Source organism: Monodon monoceros, unplaced genomic scaffold (genome assembly GCF_005190385.1).
Source record: "Monodon monoceros isolate NGI ecotype Baffin Bay Population unplaced genomic scaffold, NGI_Narwhal_1 Super_Scaffold_21, whole genome shotgun sequence".
In the NCBI taxonomy this organism is placed as follows: Eukaryota; Metazoa; Chordata; class Mammalia; order Artiodactyla; family Monodontidae; genus Monodon; species Monodon monoceros.
The window spans coordinates 10,505,615-10,524,807 of NW_021703778.1; the positions used below are offsets into that span (position 1 = coordinate 10,505,615).

General features: G+C 37.3%; 1 protein-coding gene across 1 annotated transcript in view; it reads right to left on the reverse strand.

Annotated features, from left to right (window-relative positions):
- The window catches only part of GPR158 (G protein-coupled receptor 158), a 319,600-nt gene that overhangs the window by 88,141 nt on the left and 212,266 nt on the right, over positions 1-19,193 (reverse strand). Inside the window, exon 5 of the mRNA XM_029239163.1 lies at positions 11,738-11,806. Coding sequence (XP_029094996.1) covers positions 11,738-11,806 — 69 coding nt within the window. The remainder of the gene's footprint in view (positions 1-11,737; positions 11,807-19,193) is intronic.

The window sequence follows — 19,193 nt, forward strand, 5'->3', positions numbered from 1 at the left end:
AAAATAATGAGTTCCTTAACTTCCTTTCATGGAAGAGCTGACATCTAAGCAAAGGTTTAAAGAAGATGCAGGAGTTCGCCACAGAGATATGTGGGTTAAGAGTGCTCCAGGAAGAGGAGACAGCCAATGCCAAGGCTGTAGGGTGGGTGCATGCCACGCCTGCTCATGGAAGAGCAGTGAGGCCAGTATTGTTGCGGCAGAGTGAGAGAGGTGGAGTGCACTACAGTACGAGGTCCAAGAGGTAAAGAGAGGGGCCGGGTCATACTTTGTGAGCAAGAAGTAAAGACTCTTTATTGTTGGTCTACATTCCTTTCCACCTCCCCATAGGGAAGTCAGAAATAAAGACAGTGATCTAGAAGCAGAGAGACACAAAGATAAAGACAGAGGTAAACAGCCATACGTTCATATACATGTATGTGCATATGTGTAATGGCTTTAGTTAGAATTATATTGAAATTCAACACATTTTTAATGTGCTGTGATGGAAACAGATGCAACAGACATGGTCCTGCTCTTGAAAGATTTATAATTAAAAATATGATTATAACTAAAAATGTAAAAAATAACTTTTAAAAGGTATGAAAATCCATCATTAATGATACACGGAAAGAGCTGTACTCCATATGTTAATCAATAAAGAATGTCTGAAAAATATTCATTCATTCAAAAAATATTTGTTGACCACCCACTATGCTCCAGGCATTATTCCAGGTGCTGAAATACAGGAGTGGACATAAATTCTAGTGGAGGGAGACAGAAAATTAAAAAAAAAAAAAAAAAAAATATATATATATATATGTAAGAAATAAAGATAATAAAACTTATATATAAAGTGATCAATTCTATGCAAAAAATATATATATATATATATATTACCAGTGTGATCAGAAGTCCTCTGAGGAACAAGGCAGTCTGCAGTTTAAAGTAGGGTCTCAACAGGGTGAACTTCACCGAGAAGATATTTCAGCAAAGTTGTGAAGGAAGTGAGGCAGTTGTCACATAGATGAGACAAAGAAGTGTGTTCCAGGCAAAGGGAGTAGCTGGTGTAGGTCAGTAAGGTGGGAGTGTGCCTGGCCTGTCTGAGAACAAGGAAGAGCCCAGTGCTTACTCTGCTTCCAGAGTAAGAGGAAGAGATAGGTGAGCAGATTACATAGGCTTTTAAGTTTTTAAGTTTCATGCTGAATGAAACAGGGAGCCATTGTGGGGTTTTGAGCAGGAGTAGCTGACTTAGGTTTAAAAAGAAATTTCTGGCTGCTGTGTTGAGAATAGACTACAGGAGGACAAGAGTGGAGAGCTGGGAGGCTAGTTTAGAAGGTCATTGCAATAATTTAATGCTCAACGATGGTGCCTCAGACCAGGGTGCTAACAGTGGAAGCAGTATGAAATGGTTGGGTCTGGATATGCTTTTAGGATAGAACCAACAGGATTATTTCATGATAAACTTGATACAGGATGCAAGAGATAAAGGGAAGTCAAGGATAAACCCAAGGTTTCTGTCTTGAGCAACTGGAAGGATGGAGCTGCTACCAACTGGAAGGGGCATTATGCTGGTAGAACAGGTCTGGTGGTGGTGATGAAATGAGGAATTAAGTGTTGGATGTATTAAGTCTGTGATGTCTACCCGACATCCAAATAGAGATGTTGAATAGGTAGGTGCACATACACGTCTGGAATTCAGGAAAGAGATTTAGGCTGGAGATATAAATTTATTTGGTTTTGGCATGTGGAGAGTATATTAAGCTATGAGGATAGATAAGAATCCCTAAGGGAGAAAAGAGAAAAGAGAAGCCCCAAGAGTTAAAGTTGCACCACAATGAAGAAACACACGTAGAGCTGTTACATTCCTAATCCAGAGCTCAGTCAGGAAGCAATCTGTTCATTGGAGAATGAATCTTAGGGCATAGGAGGCCAAAGGAGAACTGGGGAATTTTCCTGTAGAAACACAACATCATACCAGATTGGAGATAGATTTGGAGACAAGCCATCCTCGTTGACGGACCTAAGCAGCACACTAGCCACGGAAGAGCCAGAGCCAAAGTGGGGTGAAAGAAGAAGGTGCAGCCCCAGATTATGATACAGACTAACCATGGGGCTTTGTGTGATCTCAAAATGAAGAGGCGGCTTCACTCAACCTATTCCTCCTGCTGCTCTCCACCTAGTTCTTTTTTTTTTTTTTTTTTCTTCCACCTAGTTCTTTATAAAACAGCTGGAAAAAAACTGCTTCATTCAAAAATGAAAAGCAGCAAATCAAAACCACAATGAGCTACCACTTCATACCCATTAAAATGACTATTAAAAATAAACAAGAGAGGGCTTCCCTGGTGGTGCAGAGGTTGAGAGTCCGCCTGCTGATGCAGGGGACGCGGGTTCGTGCCCCGGTCCGGGAAGATCCCACATGCCGCGGAACGGCTGGGCCCGTGAGCCATGGCCGCTGAGCCTGCGCGTCCGGAGCCTGTGCTCCGCAACGGGAGAGGCCACAGCAGTGAGAGGCCCACGTACAGCAAAAATAAATAAATAAATAAACGAGAGAAAATTAAAAGTGTGATGTGGAGAAACTGGAACATTCGTGCATTGCTGGTGGGAATGTAAATTGCTATAGCCACTTTGGAAAATGGTTTGGCAGTCCCTCAAAAGTAAACAGAAAATGAGCACAGGATCCAGCAATTTTGCTCCTATACCCAAAAAACTGAAAGTAGGGACTCAGATACTTGTACACCAATATTCATAGCAGCTTAGGTGTAATGGCAAAACAGCGGAAACAACCCAAATGTCCACCAACTGACAAATGGTAAACAAAATGTGGTATATACACACAGTGTAATATTATTCAGCTATAAAAAGAAATGAAATTATGACACATGCCATAACCTGGATGAACCCTGAACACATTATGCTTAGGGAAATAAGCCAGGCGCAAAAAGACAAATAGTGTTATGATGCTACTCACATGAAGCACCAAAAATAGGCAAATTCATAGAGACAGAAAGTAGAAAAGAGTTTACCAAGAGCTGGGGGTGAAGGAGGAATGAGAAGTTATTATTTAATGGATACAGTTTTCATTTGGGATGATGAAAAAGTTATAGAAATAGATAGTGATGATTGTACAACACTGTGAATGAACTTAATGTTACTGAATGTACATTTAAAAATTATTAAAATGGTAAGTTTATGTATATTTTACCACAATAAAAAAGAAATAAAAATCAGAAAGGAAACAGCACAGGCTCCGTTTAAATACTGGATGGAAAAGGCAGATGAAGAATGGATAACAGAAGTGACATTACCCAAGAAAACTGATGAAAGTTCAAATAAATAATTCTCATAGCCTCAAAAAAATTACAGGAAACATTTCCTCTGATAAAGAAGCTCAAAGAAAAAGAGAATAGAGATCAAAGAAGAGAAAAGAAAAACAGAAAGAGATAAAATCACTCCAAAAAACGCCGGGGAAGGGGGAAATATAAAAATGAAAATTAAATTAAATTAAAAACTTAAGAGAGGTTAAAGGAATATTGGAATCAACTCAAGCAGAACAAACACAATTGAAAATAGTGTGAAGATCATGGAATCTTGAGGGAAACACACAAAACAAAATAGAAAAGGACAAAGATACACTAATGACTAGAAACATAGATACAGAAGGAAAAGAAAATCCAATGTATACATAATTCAAGTTCCTGAAGAAGAAACAAAAAATTAAAAATATAATTTAAAACCATTCCAAGAATTAAAGTGGCCTTACATCTATATATTGAAAAGAAACACCATGATCCAAGAAAAAAAAAAAATAACAGGATGATAAATTTCAAGGTAACTCCTAGTTTGATCACTTAATTGCAAGACTAAAGAATGACTTATTGGCATCAAGGCAGAAATATCAAGTCATCCATTGGAGGGAGAAATCAGGCTATTTCAAGGTCTGGAAATAGTCAGACAAAAGACAAAATTCTGAGCAATAGGAAGTGTCTTGAATTTTTTATAACCAGGGAATTTATTCTTCATGTTTAAGGACAATGGGTGGAGATTCTCAAGCATGTAAAAACTCAAGAACTACAGAACTCAATACTCCTGCATGAAAACCAAGGGACAAATCAAAATAAAGAACTGAGGATTGAAGAAGTCAGGTTACAAAGATTAGCAGAAGACATTAAATATAGACCTAAGGTTGAACAACTATGTGAATTATAGTTTCAAAATTGCATATTATAAACATTAACAATTCAAAATTATTAACTAACAAAACTCAAAGAGTGGGAGGATGGGGCGAAAGAAACTGAGTTCAATTTCTTGGCTGTCAGCTGAATTCAAGTGATACTATCTAAAGTTGAAACACACAGCTAAGAAAAAAAAATTAACCCAATTTAACTTTAGAAAGATCTTTTAGAATTAATAATCCTTGTTGTGAAGATTCATTTATCTAAACATCAGTAGTAACTTGTTTCACCTCAGTTTTTTTAATTAAAATAATAAAGATTACAATTAAAATTTTTGTTAAAAAAACCTCAGAGTAATCTTATCTGTATCTCAATTTCCACCATCCATCCATTTTCTATTTCAATTTATATATGTGCATATACAGATGTCTAAAATGATCAAATGTATACAATGATTATTTCTGGATAATAACAACTTTTTGTTGATCTTTTCCTTGTATTTTTCCATTTTGTCCTAGTTTGTAAATAACAAATTATTATATTTCACAAAAACAACAAAGTATTTTTAAGAGGCATATAATCGAATTGGTACTTATTATAGTAAAGATGAAAACTGCTGTTTTTCACTGACAAACTAAGGGTCCAATTCTCAACTCTTTAAGGCTCGGTTTATTAAAAGTCTTTCAGCTAAAAGAAGATTATTAGTTACTTCCTGACACATCGCTGACCCAAGACTCTTCACCAAATGCCCTAGAATACTCACACTGGATAGCCTCCGTGCCTTTGCCTGTAGGCAACCACTCCCCCTACCCATCAAATCAGACTTCTGTCTGGAGGCTGGTAGGGGAGAGGAGCACAGGAACGAGGGGAGAAGTGGAACTGCACAGAACCCCAGGGCATTTACAGCCGTTCCTTCTATTCCTCTAAACTACACTAGAGAAGAGAACAAAGTGACTTGGCATCACATGCTTCCAACTCCCCTGAAGAGGCGGTCTAGTTCTCTGACATCTTTTGATTTCAATATTTTAGCCAATATTCCTGAAATCCTCTAGCTGTTTGTGGATTAAGAGTCTTCTATCCCCACAGGTTTTGAGCTATCTCGGCATGAAACAGCCATCCCCATGTTATTGTTTTCTCTGACAGTGTTGCTGTGCTCATGAGTCGTAACTTTCCTTCCGATTTCCTTTTTCCCTTTGGCTCTGGTACCAAGCCAAATGGATCTAAATGGCACCGAATAAGATGTAGTCTAGATCAGTTTAAAGGATAGAATCTTAAGTCTTAAGGATAGAATCTTAGAGTTGAGGAGAAATCTCCTTACAAAATCTCCTAGGTAACTGAGGGTCCAGAAACACTGGCCTAGTTGTAACATTGGCCTAGTTGTAAAACTGGGAACTTTCTGCCCTACGTTTGTCACAATGGAAGTGAATCTGTCTCAGAACTGAATTGCTACCACTTCCCCCTAAAAAGCACCAGAGCTCCTTGGAGAAAAGGCTGATTCCAGGGCTGGGGTAGGGAAAGTACTTTCTGTTGAAATAGAAAGGAGGGAAGTGCTCAAAGAATGGCAAAATCATATCCAAAGAAGGCAGGAGCCAGCTTGAAGGGACTCTCACTGGCCAATTCTGGGTTAATTTGAGCATCAAAATAAAAAATAAGACTAACAGATTAAAAACTTGGCTACTTCAACTATATTCTCAGGGTGTGATTCTCACCCTCCCTCCCCACTTTCAACTCTCTCTCCTTTATTTCCTGCCCTTTAAGCTCTACGCGTGGAAGCAACATGCTCCCGGTTTTTTCTCTGCTTCTGGAGGCTGCACATGCTCTACACTGGAGTAAAAGAGTCCAAGTTTTAGTTTTAGGCTTTGGGGTGACCATAGAAAAAGCAGTCTCTTCTCTTAACTGAGTGAGGTTCTGTGGCACTGAAACTAACCTGACATGGTCTAATGGGATTGTTTATTAAGTTTGAAAGACAAAATTTCTATTTTTGTAGGTAAAACAATTGAGTATCAGAAACTTCACACAGCTCAACAGCACGGTCCATCTGTGCTCACAGAAGTTTTACATCAAACTCCTTAGTGCCAAACCTAAAGCTATTTCAAATTGGTTCCCTGTTTTATCCTCTGTGCCTTTTATTTCCTTGGAGGCCTAATGAGGAAAGGTGACTGATGAAGGGGTAGAACACGAGCCTCCCTGATGACGCAGTTTAATGCCATCTGCATCTCACATCCATCCCCTCCATCAGAAGTACTGTCCTAGGGTGAAGAGAGTGCTGGACCAGGAAACCACAGACTAGAATCTAGACCTGCCTTTCTCATCACCTCGCTGAGGAAAGTTGGAGGAGCTGAAATTTCTCTCAGCCTCTCTTCCTTCATTTGCAAAACAGAGGTTGAATCAAGACTAAGTTATGTCTGATGTCTGATGTCCCTTCCAGTACTAATATTTTGCAGCTCTTTTTTTTTTATAAGACTTGGGGTGGGCTGGGGTGGGGGGAACAACATGAAAATAAGTACCATATTTATACATGTACTGGTGTGCTGTATAGAAGGGCACATCCATCAATCAAATAGAGAACGAAGATTAAAGGGAAAAAATTTACTTTATTAGCTGAAACCGGTGGTTTGGTCAAGCTAGAAATAAACTTCTAGACTCCATATTACTTAATATGTTTTATTAATCCATAATATGTCATTTTATGTGATTTAGCAAGAAAAATATACTTTAGTTGATTTTTTTAAAGCTCTTTTTTTCTTTCTTTTATAAATTGTATGAAAGTTGTTTTAGGTGATTATGAGGACTAATCGTTTGTTCACAAATGTGTGGACTTCAAATCATGAGACTCTTTTGAGAATCTGTAAGAAAATGTTTTAAAAGCTTCAGCTCTCTGCTACCCAATTATAACAATGCTAAATTTAGTCAGATTTCGGTTTGTCCTTATCTAGACAATGATGATAATCTCTAATTTGGACTTTCCAATATAAGCATTGTTATGAAATCGTCTGTAGTCTAAGATTGCTTAGAAAAGGCAAAAATAACCTTAATTCTTGCAAATCTGTACAACAATATGCGGCATAAAAAGAAGAAAAGGCTCACTGCATAACAACTCAGTATAACAGTGAATCTCCTCAAAGCGTCCTTCCATGGAGTTACCCAGCCCAAAAAACAATTCTACTTTGCTCAAGAACACTGTTTAAAAAAACTGCAACCCCAAGTAAAAGTTTTATGAGCAATTCCAGTACAGGCCACACAAGGAACAGAGAAAGTAGTAAGATATTAATATTTAACAGATAAATACAGGTCACATTTACACCATCAAATAATTAGATCATTTGGCTATATTAGGTTTACTTAATCACCTTTATCATTTATTATACAGGTCCTCCTTATAGCAAAAACTCTAGCCCAAAGTCATAAACTTCACTCTGCAACACCCAAGGAAGCCAATGAGCTCTGGTCTAATGACCAAGCTATTCTTCTTGTCAAGAATGCTCTATGCACATACACCCATGTGCATAAACATTCCCTATGTAGCCAAAGATTTTATTATCAATTTCTGAGACATCATCTTCCATTCTCTCACCTAAAATAAAATTACTTCCCTTTCCATACTCAATCAATAATATATTTTAATGTCTTTTCTCCTCCTGTATCTTATGCTACATCCAAATCTTCATTAAATAATTTGGCCCTTTCTGCCATCAGAGCATGAACACTAACTTATTTAAAAACCAAGGTATGCGGCATGAAATTGAGAGCTACACATTAATATTTCAAGCAGTTGCAGAAAGAATTTCTGTTATGAAAGATGAACTAGACAGCTAGTTAAACATGAAGTCAACATGATGAGGCATCCTTATGTTCCTGTTGGACAGAACTGGTTTGGTAAGTCTTCTTTTCTGTTCTTTTCCTCCCAGGCACAATAGAATTGTCAAGCAGAAGTGTTGTCTTTTATTCTTTTTAAATTTCCATTTCTCTCTCCTCTTTTTCTTTGTACTTGATATCATCACAAGTATAGGTCCATTAGGTGACTTTCAAGACTGGATCGCAGTCAATGAAAGGGTCTCTAATAACTGCTTTGAACATTTAGCAGCCTAACACTTACTATTCTTTCAAACGTCCTTCTTTTCTAGAATACTTCTTCTGTTTATGAGGCTTTAAAATTCTATAGCTTTTAGGCCATGCTCCTTATTATGGCCACTTGATTTGAATAAGTAAAAAATAAACCCAAATTTGCTAACACCTAAAAATAACATTTAAAAGTGTTTTAATGCCTAGCCGTAGGCACTAAATAAAGTAGTATGAATAGGACTATCATTCTTGGTCTTCCACAATCAAGCAGATTCTTTGGAGGCTATTTCAATAGGACAATAGCCACTAGTTTAGGATACAGTTCTAAATGCATCCAAATATAACCTCATTCATTCATTCACTGCATATTTACTGTGCTTCAACTATGGTGACAGGTACTGGGCTAAGTGCTGCAGGTACAATAGTGAGCCACACAGAAACAGGCCATTGCTCTCCCTGAACTAGAGTCTGTGTGGGAGAGTGACACTAACCAAATAATTGCACTTTTGAATGTATACTTAGAGATAGGTATGGTTAAGAAAGGGATTCCATGAGAAGTTATTATAAGGAATTTGACTTAGTTTGCGGTCAAGGAAAGCTTTCCTGAAAAAGTGATATTTAAGTAGAAATCTAAAGGATGACTAGTTGTTAATAGGCAGAAGAATTGGTGAGATGGGAACGGGGGGAAAGAAGAGAGGAGGATTCTTCAAAACTGAAGCAAAGCATGCAAAAAGGTCCTATGAGAAGAGGCACATTAGTTTCCTGTTGCTGTTGTAATATAGCACAAATTTAGTGGCTTAAAATAGCACAGATTTATTATCTTACAGTTCTGGAAGTAAGAAGTCCAAGATGGGTCTTATGGAACTAAAATCAAGGGGAGAGTCTGTTCCCTCGCCATTTCCAGCTCCTAGAGGCGCCTGCATTCCTTGGCTTGTGGCCCCTTCCTCCATCTTCAAAGCCAGCAGTAGCCAGTCCAATATTTTTCATGATGCTGTCTCTTTGACTCTCTCTTTTCTGTTTCTCTTTTTCACTTAGGAAACTTGGGCCATTCAGATAATCCAGAATAATCTCCTTATTTTGAAGTCCTTAATTTAATTACATCTGCCAAGTTCCCTTTTCCATATAAGGTAACGTATTCACAGGTTCCAGGAACTAGGACTGTGGACATCTCTGGGGAGTCATTATTATACCTACCATGAGAGAGATCCTGTTTCATTTAAAAACTGAAAGAAGGTCAGGGTAGGTAGATGCAGAAAGTGAGGAGAAAAGTAGTATTGGATGAGGCTGGGGGGAAAGGGTGGGGTAAGGACCACACTTACATAACATAAACCATGTCAGGGTTTTGATCTTTATTCTAAGAACACTGAGAAGGTATAGAAGTGGTGAGAGGTTATATTTGATATTTTAAAATACCCCTCTGGCTACTGGGTAGAAAATATATTTTAAAATAGCAGAGGTTCACGAAAAAGATGATGGCAGAGCAAGAGAAGATGTTCAGATGATTAAGATTATTACTCAGATTACTGAAGTCATTTCAGGCTTTCACGTTGTAACTGGGTGATTCTATGACTTTGGTTAAATACCTGCCTGGTAGTTCAACCAGGAAGATTAAATGTTACAATGTACAACATGCCATTTATACAGGAACAGTACCAGGCATGATAAACAGTCTTTGTATTATTATACTGCTTCTATTATTAATTACTGCGTATAACTCTATGCTAGTAAATTAGAAAACTTAAGTAATATGGATAATTGTATGGAAAAATAAAAATGATTATACCTAAATACATTTCTATCTTAAGGAGAAATATAAAATGTAATTCAATAAGTAGAAAACCTGGGTAGATTAAGAACGCTTGTAAACAGTGAGTCAGGAAAGATGATCAGAAAATGAAGTAATGCAGGCGCAGGATCCAAATCATGTCGGGCCTTGAAGGCCATCCTAAGGATTCTGGCTTTTACCGTAAGTAAAATGAGAAACGTTTTCAGAGTTTTGAGGAGAGGAATGCCATGGTCTAGCTTTGGCATTCAAACTGGTTGATATTTTGAAGATAGGTCGTAGGGGGTAAGCATGGAGGAAAAGAATGCGGCAATAACTCAGAAGACAGTGACTGTGGTTTAGGCTAGGGCAGTAACAGTGAACTGGTGGGGAGTGGCTGGATCTTTGCTATGTTTTGAATGGTTTTCTGATGGATGTGAGAGAAAGAGAGTTGTTAAGGATGACTCCCAGGTGTGCGGCCTGAGTAACCAGAAGGCTGCAGTCGCCGTCAACGGAGACAGAGAGACGGGCTGACTTTGGGAGGTCAGTATCTCAGTTAGGAACATGACAGGGAATTCTACTGGACCTTCCAATGGAGTTGTCAGGTAAGCAGTTGAAAGTGAGTTTGCAGCTTGGGGGAAAAGTCTAGGCTGGAGATATAAAGTAAGGAGTCATTGTCAATTCAACAACATTTAAAGCTTCTGAGGCTAGACGAGATCCCAAGGGAGAATGTAGACTAAGCAAAGCTACAAGGACTAGTCGTGAGACACTCAAGTAATAAAAAGTGGGAAAGAAGATTAAGAATCAGCAAAGAAGGCTGAAATGGAGCAGTTAGTGAGGTAAGGGGAAAACCAAAAAGAATGTGGTGCCCTGGAGGGCCTACCTTTTCCTTCTCTAACATCTATTCACCTTTCAGATCTTCGTCAAGTGGTATTTTATTCCCCAGACTTGGTTAGGCGTCTCTCCTAAGTGCCTCCACAGCATCCTGCTCTTCTACTCTTCCTAACTTTTGTCACATTATATTATAATTACCTGTACTTCCTCATCTCCTCTTCTAAGCTGTAACCTTCTTGAGAAGAGAAAGCAAGTTTCTCTCACTTACAGAGTACTCCCAGATTAGCAAAGTGCTTAACACAGAAGAACTGCTGAATACAAGTGGTTGAATTGAATTAGTAGAATCAGTACTTATCTTCTGGTTACAGATATGTAACTAGTGGGATAGGAAGGTCTGTTATGATTCTCCATACCACTAGTACCACACACACATTTATTCTGGTTATTTGTCTATGTGACCATTTGGAAATTTTCAGCATTAACTACTTGGTGTGTCTCATGGTTCTGATTCAGGTAGAGGGGGAAGAAGAAGGAAGCCAGTGTTTATATGTACATACCAAGCATGCCTTTCATATGTGAGCTCACTTAAGCAGTTAACACTTCTCACAAATTTGGGAAGAAAAGAATAATTAGCTCCATTTTACGAGAGGAAACCAAGGTTAGTTTAGAAATGCTAACCAGCTTGTCTAAGGTCACCCAATAGGTAAGAGCCAGGATTTAAATATCTGTAAAGCCCTTGTTTATATATCTACCATATATCTACATCTACATTTTATACAATATAGATATAGGTATACAAACTTGCATACAGATATAGAAATATATATAAGCATATATACATATAGTATATAGTATATATAATATAGTATACGTATATAGCAAAATAAAATGGCTATTTTAAACATGCAATTATAAAAACGTTGCTTACCGGAAAGTAGAGAAGCAGAGACCCAAAAAGGATTGTTTCCAACAGGATAAGGCCCGATGCCCTGATGCTCTAAAAACAACAACAAAAATAAAAATGTCAATGTAAATTGACATTTCTAGGCATGGAAGAATTTAAGCTCTTGTGACAATGCCTCAAGCAGAACAACATTCTTTGGTGGGGGGAAATAACCAGAAATTGGCTTATATTTCAGACCGGTGGACTTAACTGAAACATGCAATAAGACTGACTATAAAGGTAGTGGTAGACTTAATGATATTGCCAGTGGCTTCACAGAATTTTGTTGTCTAAAATTTGAATCACTGAACTGAGAACATTATTTAGAAGATCCTTCCATTCTAAGAAATTCACAGACACAGAAAGTCTTGCCTGTATTGCTGAAACATCAGCCACAAATGCATTTCTTTTTTTTTTCAAAAAGGATATTCTTTTAATTTGATTTTTTAATTGAAGTATAGGTGATTTACAATATTGTTAGTTTCAGGTGTACAGCAAAGTGATTCAGTTACATATATTTTCAGATTTTCCATTACAGGTGTACAGCAAAGTGATTCAGTTACATATATTTTCAGATTTTCCATTACAGGTTATTACAAGATAGTAACTATAGTTCCCTGTGTTACACAGTAAATCCTTACTGCATATCTATTTTATGTATAGTAGTATGTACCTGTTAACTCCATACTCCTAATTTATCTCTCCCCCTCCTCCCTTCCCCTCTTTGGTAACCATAAGTTTGTTTTCTATCTGTGAGTTTGTTTTGTATATAGATTCATTTGTATTATTTTTTAGATTCCACATATAAGTAATATCATATATTTGTCTTTCTATGACTTACGCCACTTAGTATGATCATCTCTAGGTCCATCCATGCTGCTGCAAATGGCAACATTTCAATCTTTTTTATGGTCGAGTAATATTCCATTGTATATATACTACATCTTCTTAAACCAATTGTCTGTTGATGGGCACTTGGGTTGTTTCCATGTCTTGGCTATTGTAAATAGCGCTCCTATAAACATTGGGGTGCATATATCTTTTTGAATTAGTTTCTTTTCTGGATACATGTCCAGGAGTGGGATTGCTGGATCATGTGGTAGCTCTATTTTTAGTTTAAGGAACCTCGATACTGTTTTCCGTAGTGGCTGCATCAATTTATATTCCCACCAACAGTGTAGGAAGATTCCCTTTTCTCCACACCCTCTCCAGCATTTGTTCCTTGTAGACTTTCTGATGATGGCCATTCTGACTAGTGTGAGGTGAGACTTCCACAAATGCATTTCTTAATGCTATCCCTAAGCCATTTCACAAATACCTGAGCAACGGTTTCAGTGGATAAAACAAAAATACGTACAAGGTCTTAGCAAATCAGTGGTACATCTCGCACCATGTCAAAACATCGTTCCCAAAACTCAGTAACAGAGCTTCACTATTTAAATAACATAAATCACATTTACAAACAGAGGTATCTCACTTTATGAAATGCCTAAATTATTAACTCAAAATTCAAAAGAATAAGTTGATTTTCAAATAAGCTTCCTGATTATTTAAAGTTTGCTAAGCATAAATATATTCAATAATCTTAAGATATTTTGTTAGACTCAAAATAGTATTCTCTTCCCAAAGCAAAATGCTTAGAGCTGTGACAAGAAATGAAAGACCAAACTATCAATCTTATTTAGAATAATAAATTTTGCTTTGATGAGTTCAAATATCAATATAGAGTAAACATATCGGTTAAGAATACAAACACAAAAACAGGTCATTCTAGGACACCTGTGTTTTCACTCGATGCAATGTAAAATGTATACACAAATTACACCTGAGGTAAATATGATATCTTAACAGGGAAGTACTTTTAAGTAGTTCAATTAATTTTGCAACCACAAAAAGGCAGTGAAATGCTAAACCACAAGTCCATTACATTAAAAACAAAAAAAGTGTCAGATAACTGGACTGCCAGGGAAAATTCTAATTCCTCTTGAGAACACTGGGAGGACATTGCTAGACACAGAGGAATACTTTGTGTAATCCCTCAAAACAACTCAGGGTCTTCATTAATCTAAGAATTTGGGAACAGAGAAACAAGTTTAGTCAGTGAACAGACTTGATTATTCGAGTGGCTTCTCCCTTTTGGTCATTATTTTAGCTAGCAGATGCTCTTAGTGAAAAGAAAACTTCTATCAGCAAGACTTTAAATGGCTTTTGGCTGGCAGAATTTCCAACACGGCAAATTACATTCATACCTAATTATGAATACTCCATAGTTTAGTTTTTAAACTTTCTCCATAATGACACTAATTTAGAGTGAGTCCAAAATATAATGCAAGACTGCTTATAAAAAAGTCTATGCAATATTGTTTGAAAACAAGGGATATAAAAAGAAGCTGCGAGGCTTAATGGAAAAGACAGACTTTGCAGTTAACGTCATCTCAGTTTGAACTATGAAACAACCACTTTAGTTAGGTGACCTTGAACGTCAATGGCCTCACCTGTAAAATGGGTATCCTCATCTTTGCCTTATTAAACCTGACATCTTTGATAAAATATAAAGTATATAAAAATGGCTGGCATCTTGCCTGATATGTAATAAGTAGGTATGCATTCCTTAAGGTAGAAAACAGCAGCAGGATCATGAATTTGAAAACCACAGAGGTATATGTAAGTAGCTGTGAACATTTTTTTAAAGTTTGGGGTCCAAAATGACCCCAGAGGAGCAAAAGCCTGGTGGTAGGGAACACAGAAGTTCTTTGTTTAGGGCCACTGGGCTCTTAGCTATGTTACAACCATCACTACCACATAAAAACAGTTGTAGTGGTGCATGCTGTTACATATTCTCAGAGCAAATAATCTGCCTCCTTTTCATTTGGACATGCTGAACTCTTAATACCTCACTGCCTTCCTCCTGGTTGAGTAGAGGAGCTCCATGATTTCAAATTATAAACTGGAACTCCGACAAATGTTCCATAACCAAATGTAAGCCCTGTTCAAAATTTGTGCATTTTCTTTCACAATATGCTTGGGCTGAGTTGGCTCATGGCCTCACAGAATGAGCAGGTACCTAATAGGTGGGACTTCAGGGACAAAGAAGAAATCTCATGCTCCCTAAAACATTTCCACATTGTCTTATTGGTACTGGAAGTTCTTTTAACTGGAACAAAGCGTTCTATTTTGTACTTGGTGCTAACAATTAATATACGTGTTGTAAGTAATACACTGACTTACGTTCAAAGTGAAGGATAGGAATCCTTTCCTTAAGGTCTAAGTGATAGGATGAGAAAGGAGAGAGGAGGGATTGAAAAATAAAAATGGACGAAAAAGATAATGCACAAAATAATAGAGGCCAAGAAAAAAATTTCATCTCCTTCACAGTTTTGCCTGAGATAGAAATGGTGGTATGGAACTCTTTTTAACCAGAGCTGCAAACTGGCAAACCCTTGAAAAACTTTCTTGAAAAATGATCAACAATACAAAGTATGGTACTATTTATATAAAACACATACACACAAAGCAACACCATATGTTTTCTGTGTGTGTGTGTGTGTGTGTGTGTCTGTATGTGTGTGTATGTGTGTGTGTATATATATATATATATATATATATATATATATATATATATAAAATATCAAATCCAGGTCTGGAGGATATATACCAAACTGATAACAATGCATTTTATTTCCTGGAGAAGTAGATTTGAGGATAGATCAACTTATCTGGAAATACTTTACTTTCTTTGGAGATGTAGTCATATACTGCTGTGTAACATACATTTTAATAATTAAATAAATAAAATTAAAGAAAAATCATCTAAGATGTGTCAACTCAACTGTTAGAAAATTCCACCATTAGGTATCACAATATGCAAAGAATTCTAAACAAAGCCCTTCCTAACTAATATCTACTTAATAAATTTTATTCAGTACTGACAACATGCATAAAATGATCAATGTATGTATGACACTTATAGGTGAATATAAACCTGGGAGAGATACTGACCCTAATTCTCTGGCTTAGACTCCATACAGCCTAATAAATATCATTCCAGAGTTTACAAAAGAGAGCAGATTCTACCTCACTCCACTCCATCCCGCTTTCCCCGGTTCTTAAACTTTCAGAACTGACTTACGAGGTAATTACAGCAGCCAGATATCAAACCTGTAGACAACAGAGAAGGGCTAATCTTACTACACCAATTTTATAAAATTATGTCAAAGTCAGCATCTAAATTCCATAATCTCCAGATGTAAAGTACAGAGGCATAAGATGAAGCACAGCTTGTCACAGAATTTGCCTAGGATTTGCCTAGGATGTAAGCACCTAAAGGAAGCTAACTTACTGGAAGTAATAAGATGATAAGAACGCTAAAGTCTGAACTTCTAAACATAATTAAAATAGTTTGTCATTATTTCCTTGATCCTATAGGGACTAACTACTTCGTTTATATTTTTAAAACATTTTTCACCACTGGGGAAATTAATGTATATCTTGCTAAAACAGTGTATCTATTTTTGAACACAGCTGGTATCTTCAGCCTTGCAGCAATTAAAGTTTCTTTCTATTACAAAAGGAACCTCTGAGCCTGAAGACATTTTTATACAGCTGGATCTCAGCATGTACGATGAAAATATACAAAAGCAAGAGAATCAGATTCTGAAAAGAGTGAACTAGCATAGGTTTGGATGACAAACCAGGACTCTGTAACTCTACAGCATTTACGAAAAGAATTTGCCGTTCTGGCAAAACATTCTCACGAGCTGCACTTTTTCTTTTAATTCTTCTATTTCTGTAGAGAAAACCATGGACAGAGAGATTACAAATGAAACCCGACAACCACCTGATGAAATAATTACACAACAATATATTGGAGGCAAGATGTCCTGAAAAGAATCCTGACATTGAGAGGTAAGAGGGTACTATTTTTAATAATTTTATTTACAATTATATAAAGGGATGAGAAAAGACTCATCCAGTTTGGCAGACTACATGAAATCAGTTTGTCTAGAGAAGATCTGTGATGACACACTGAAAAACCAATCAGATTTAGAAAAATGTGTCAAGGAACAATTGCTCAAAATATGGTTAGTTAAAAATCAATAACAGGTTTTCAGAAGAATTCTCAGCAGTAAAAAAGGTATAAAAAAGCAGAATATGGTCAGGATAGAGATTCCCAAAGTGAAGTATAAATAACTCAGAGAATTATAAATTTGTGGAATGAACACATGGGCTTTATATGCAGACAGTTCAGAATCTCAGCATTGGCGGCTCACTAGCAGTGTGACCCTGGGCAAGTTGCCTGACCTTCTGAGCTTCACTTTCTTCATTTATAAAACGGGTGTAATAATGCCCATCATGAAGTACTGCTGTAAAGATTAGTAATCATGCTGCCCGGCACAGAGCAGGCTCTCAGTCAATGGACATGGACAATCTTTCATGGGCAGATAGATGAGGTGGTGTCAACATATCTAAGCTCACTCAGCCAACGAGTAACAGAACAAGGTCCCGTCATCCACTGCTGCTGGTCCCAAGTCAGGGAGATTTCCTCTGTTCATCCAATCTGTCCCTCAGTCACCTTCTTACCCAAAGGAACAGAAATGAATGTAATACTACAATAAAAAAATATGTAGCATTATTAGAGTATTTAAAAATAAACTACAACTAAGGAATTTGGTTCAGATATTAGTTTTTAAAGTTGCTAGTCAATTTAGGGCTTCCCTGGTGGCACAGTGCTTAAGAATCCGCCTGCCAATGCAGGGGACACGGGTTCAAGCCCTGGTCCGGGAAAATCCCACATGCCGCAGAGCAACAAAGCCCGTGCGCCACAACTACTGAAGCCCGCGCGCCTAGAGCCCGTACTCTGCAACAAGAGAAGCCACCGCAATGAGAAGCCCACGCACTGCAACAAAGAGCAGCCTCCGCAAGCCGTAACTAGAGAAAGCCCTCGCGCGGCAACAAAGACCCAACTCAGCCAAAAATAAATAAAATAAATAAATAAATTAATAATAAAAATAGGTTGCTAGTCGATTTTAAATTCCTGACAGTTTTATGTAAAACACTGAAACAAATTGTCACATGGCCTTAATTAGGAATTCTTTTAAATTTCTAAGACTTCATAAGAAAGCTCATTTTTGTATGACATGGTAATTTGCAATGGTGTTGTTTAAGACCTTTTAGAAAAATAAGTTTATCCAAAAATAAAATTCAGAGTAACGTATACATACTTTCATATTCTTTAAAACAGTACAGCACACTAAGAAAAAAGTCAATGATATTTTATATATGTGAAATAAAAAACAACCATTCATTCATTGTTAGTTATGGTTCACCATGCATTGCTGGGCAGAAACGTCTCCTGGTTGCTTTGCAGGATTTCGTGAGATGCTTGCCTTGTTCCCCCTTTGCTTTGTTTCAGATGATGTGGACACCTAGAAGTGTCTCATCTTTTAGGAGTTCAGTGCCTGATTTTATAACTCAAAGTGGTTGACTCTCACTGCTGTTGCAGAGATGCAGAATAACTAGAATGCATGAGAAGGAACATTTTGGATCACCTTTACTCAGCCAGGGTCACCTGTCTGTGCTTATGACCAAAGCAACTTAAATGCCAAAGCACTTCCTATTAGACTTTGTCATTCCCGCACTCAGCCTCCCCAACAAGATGCCACTGGAATGCCTTCCCAAAATGCAGATGACTATGTCCTGATTTGTCCTCATTTTTCCCACAGCTTCTTTACAAAAATAGCTGCTACTTCTCTATAATCTAATTGCAACCTCCTATTCCCTTTTCTTTCAATACTAATAAATAGAGTAATTCATACTCTATTCATGGAGATGAATTCTCTTAAGTGTCAAAAAAGCACACCGAAGTGAATGGTACAGACTAAGATATTACAAAAAGAATCTTGCCTTGAGAAGGATTACTTAAGTAAAGTGGCATGAAATTATTGAAACAGAATATGTCATTTGCTTATTCTATTATTGATTAAAACCTATTGAGAGGGCTTCCCTGGTGGCGCAGTGGTTGAGAGCCCGCCTGCCGATGCAGGGGACGTGGGTTCGTGCCCCGGTCTGGGAAGATCCCACATGCTGCGGAGCGGCTGGGCCGAAGCCATGGCCGCTGAGCCTGCGCATCTGGAGCCTGCGCTCCGCAACGGGAGAGGCCACAACAGTGGGAGCCCCCCGTACCGAAAAAAAAAAAAAAAAGAAAAAGAAAAAAAAGGCTACTGAGAGTAATGGATATATTTTCAAATAAAAAGTAGATCACTGAAAAAACAAATTCCCCCTCATGAAAATGGAATGGAATGATAATTAAAACATAAAGTATTAAGTACTTTAAAATTTGATATTAATGAGACAAAACACTTTGCTTACTTTTTCAAAAATCAATCTTAGTTAACTGAGGTAAACTCAAATATCATCTAGTCTGACACCAATCATTTTTTTA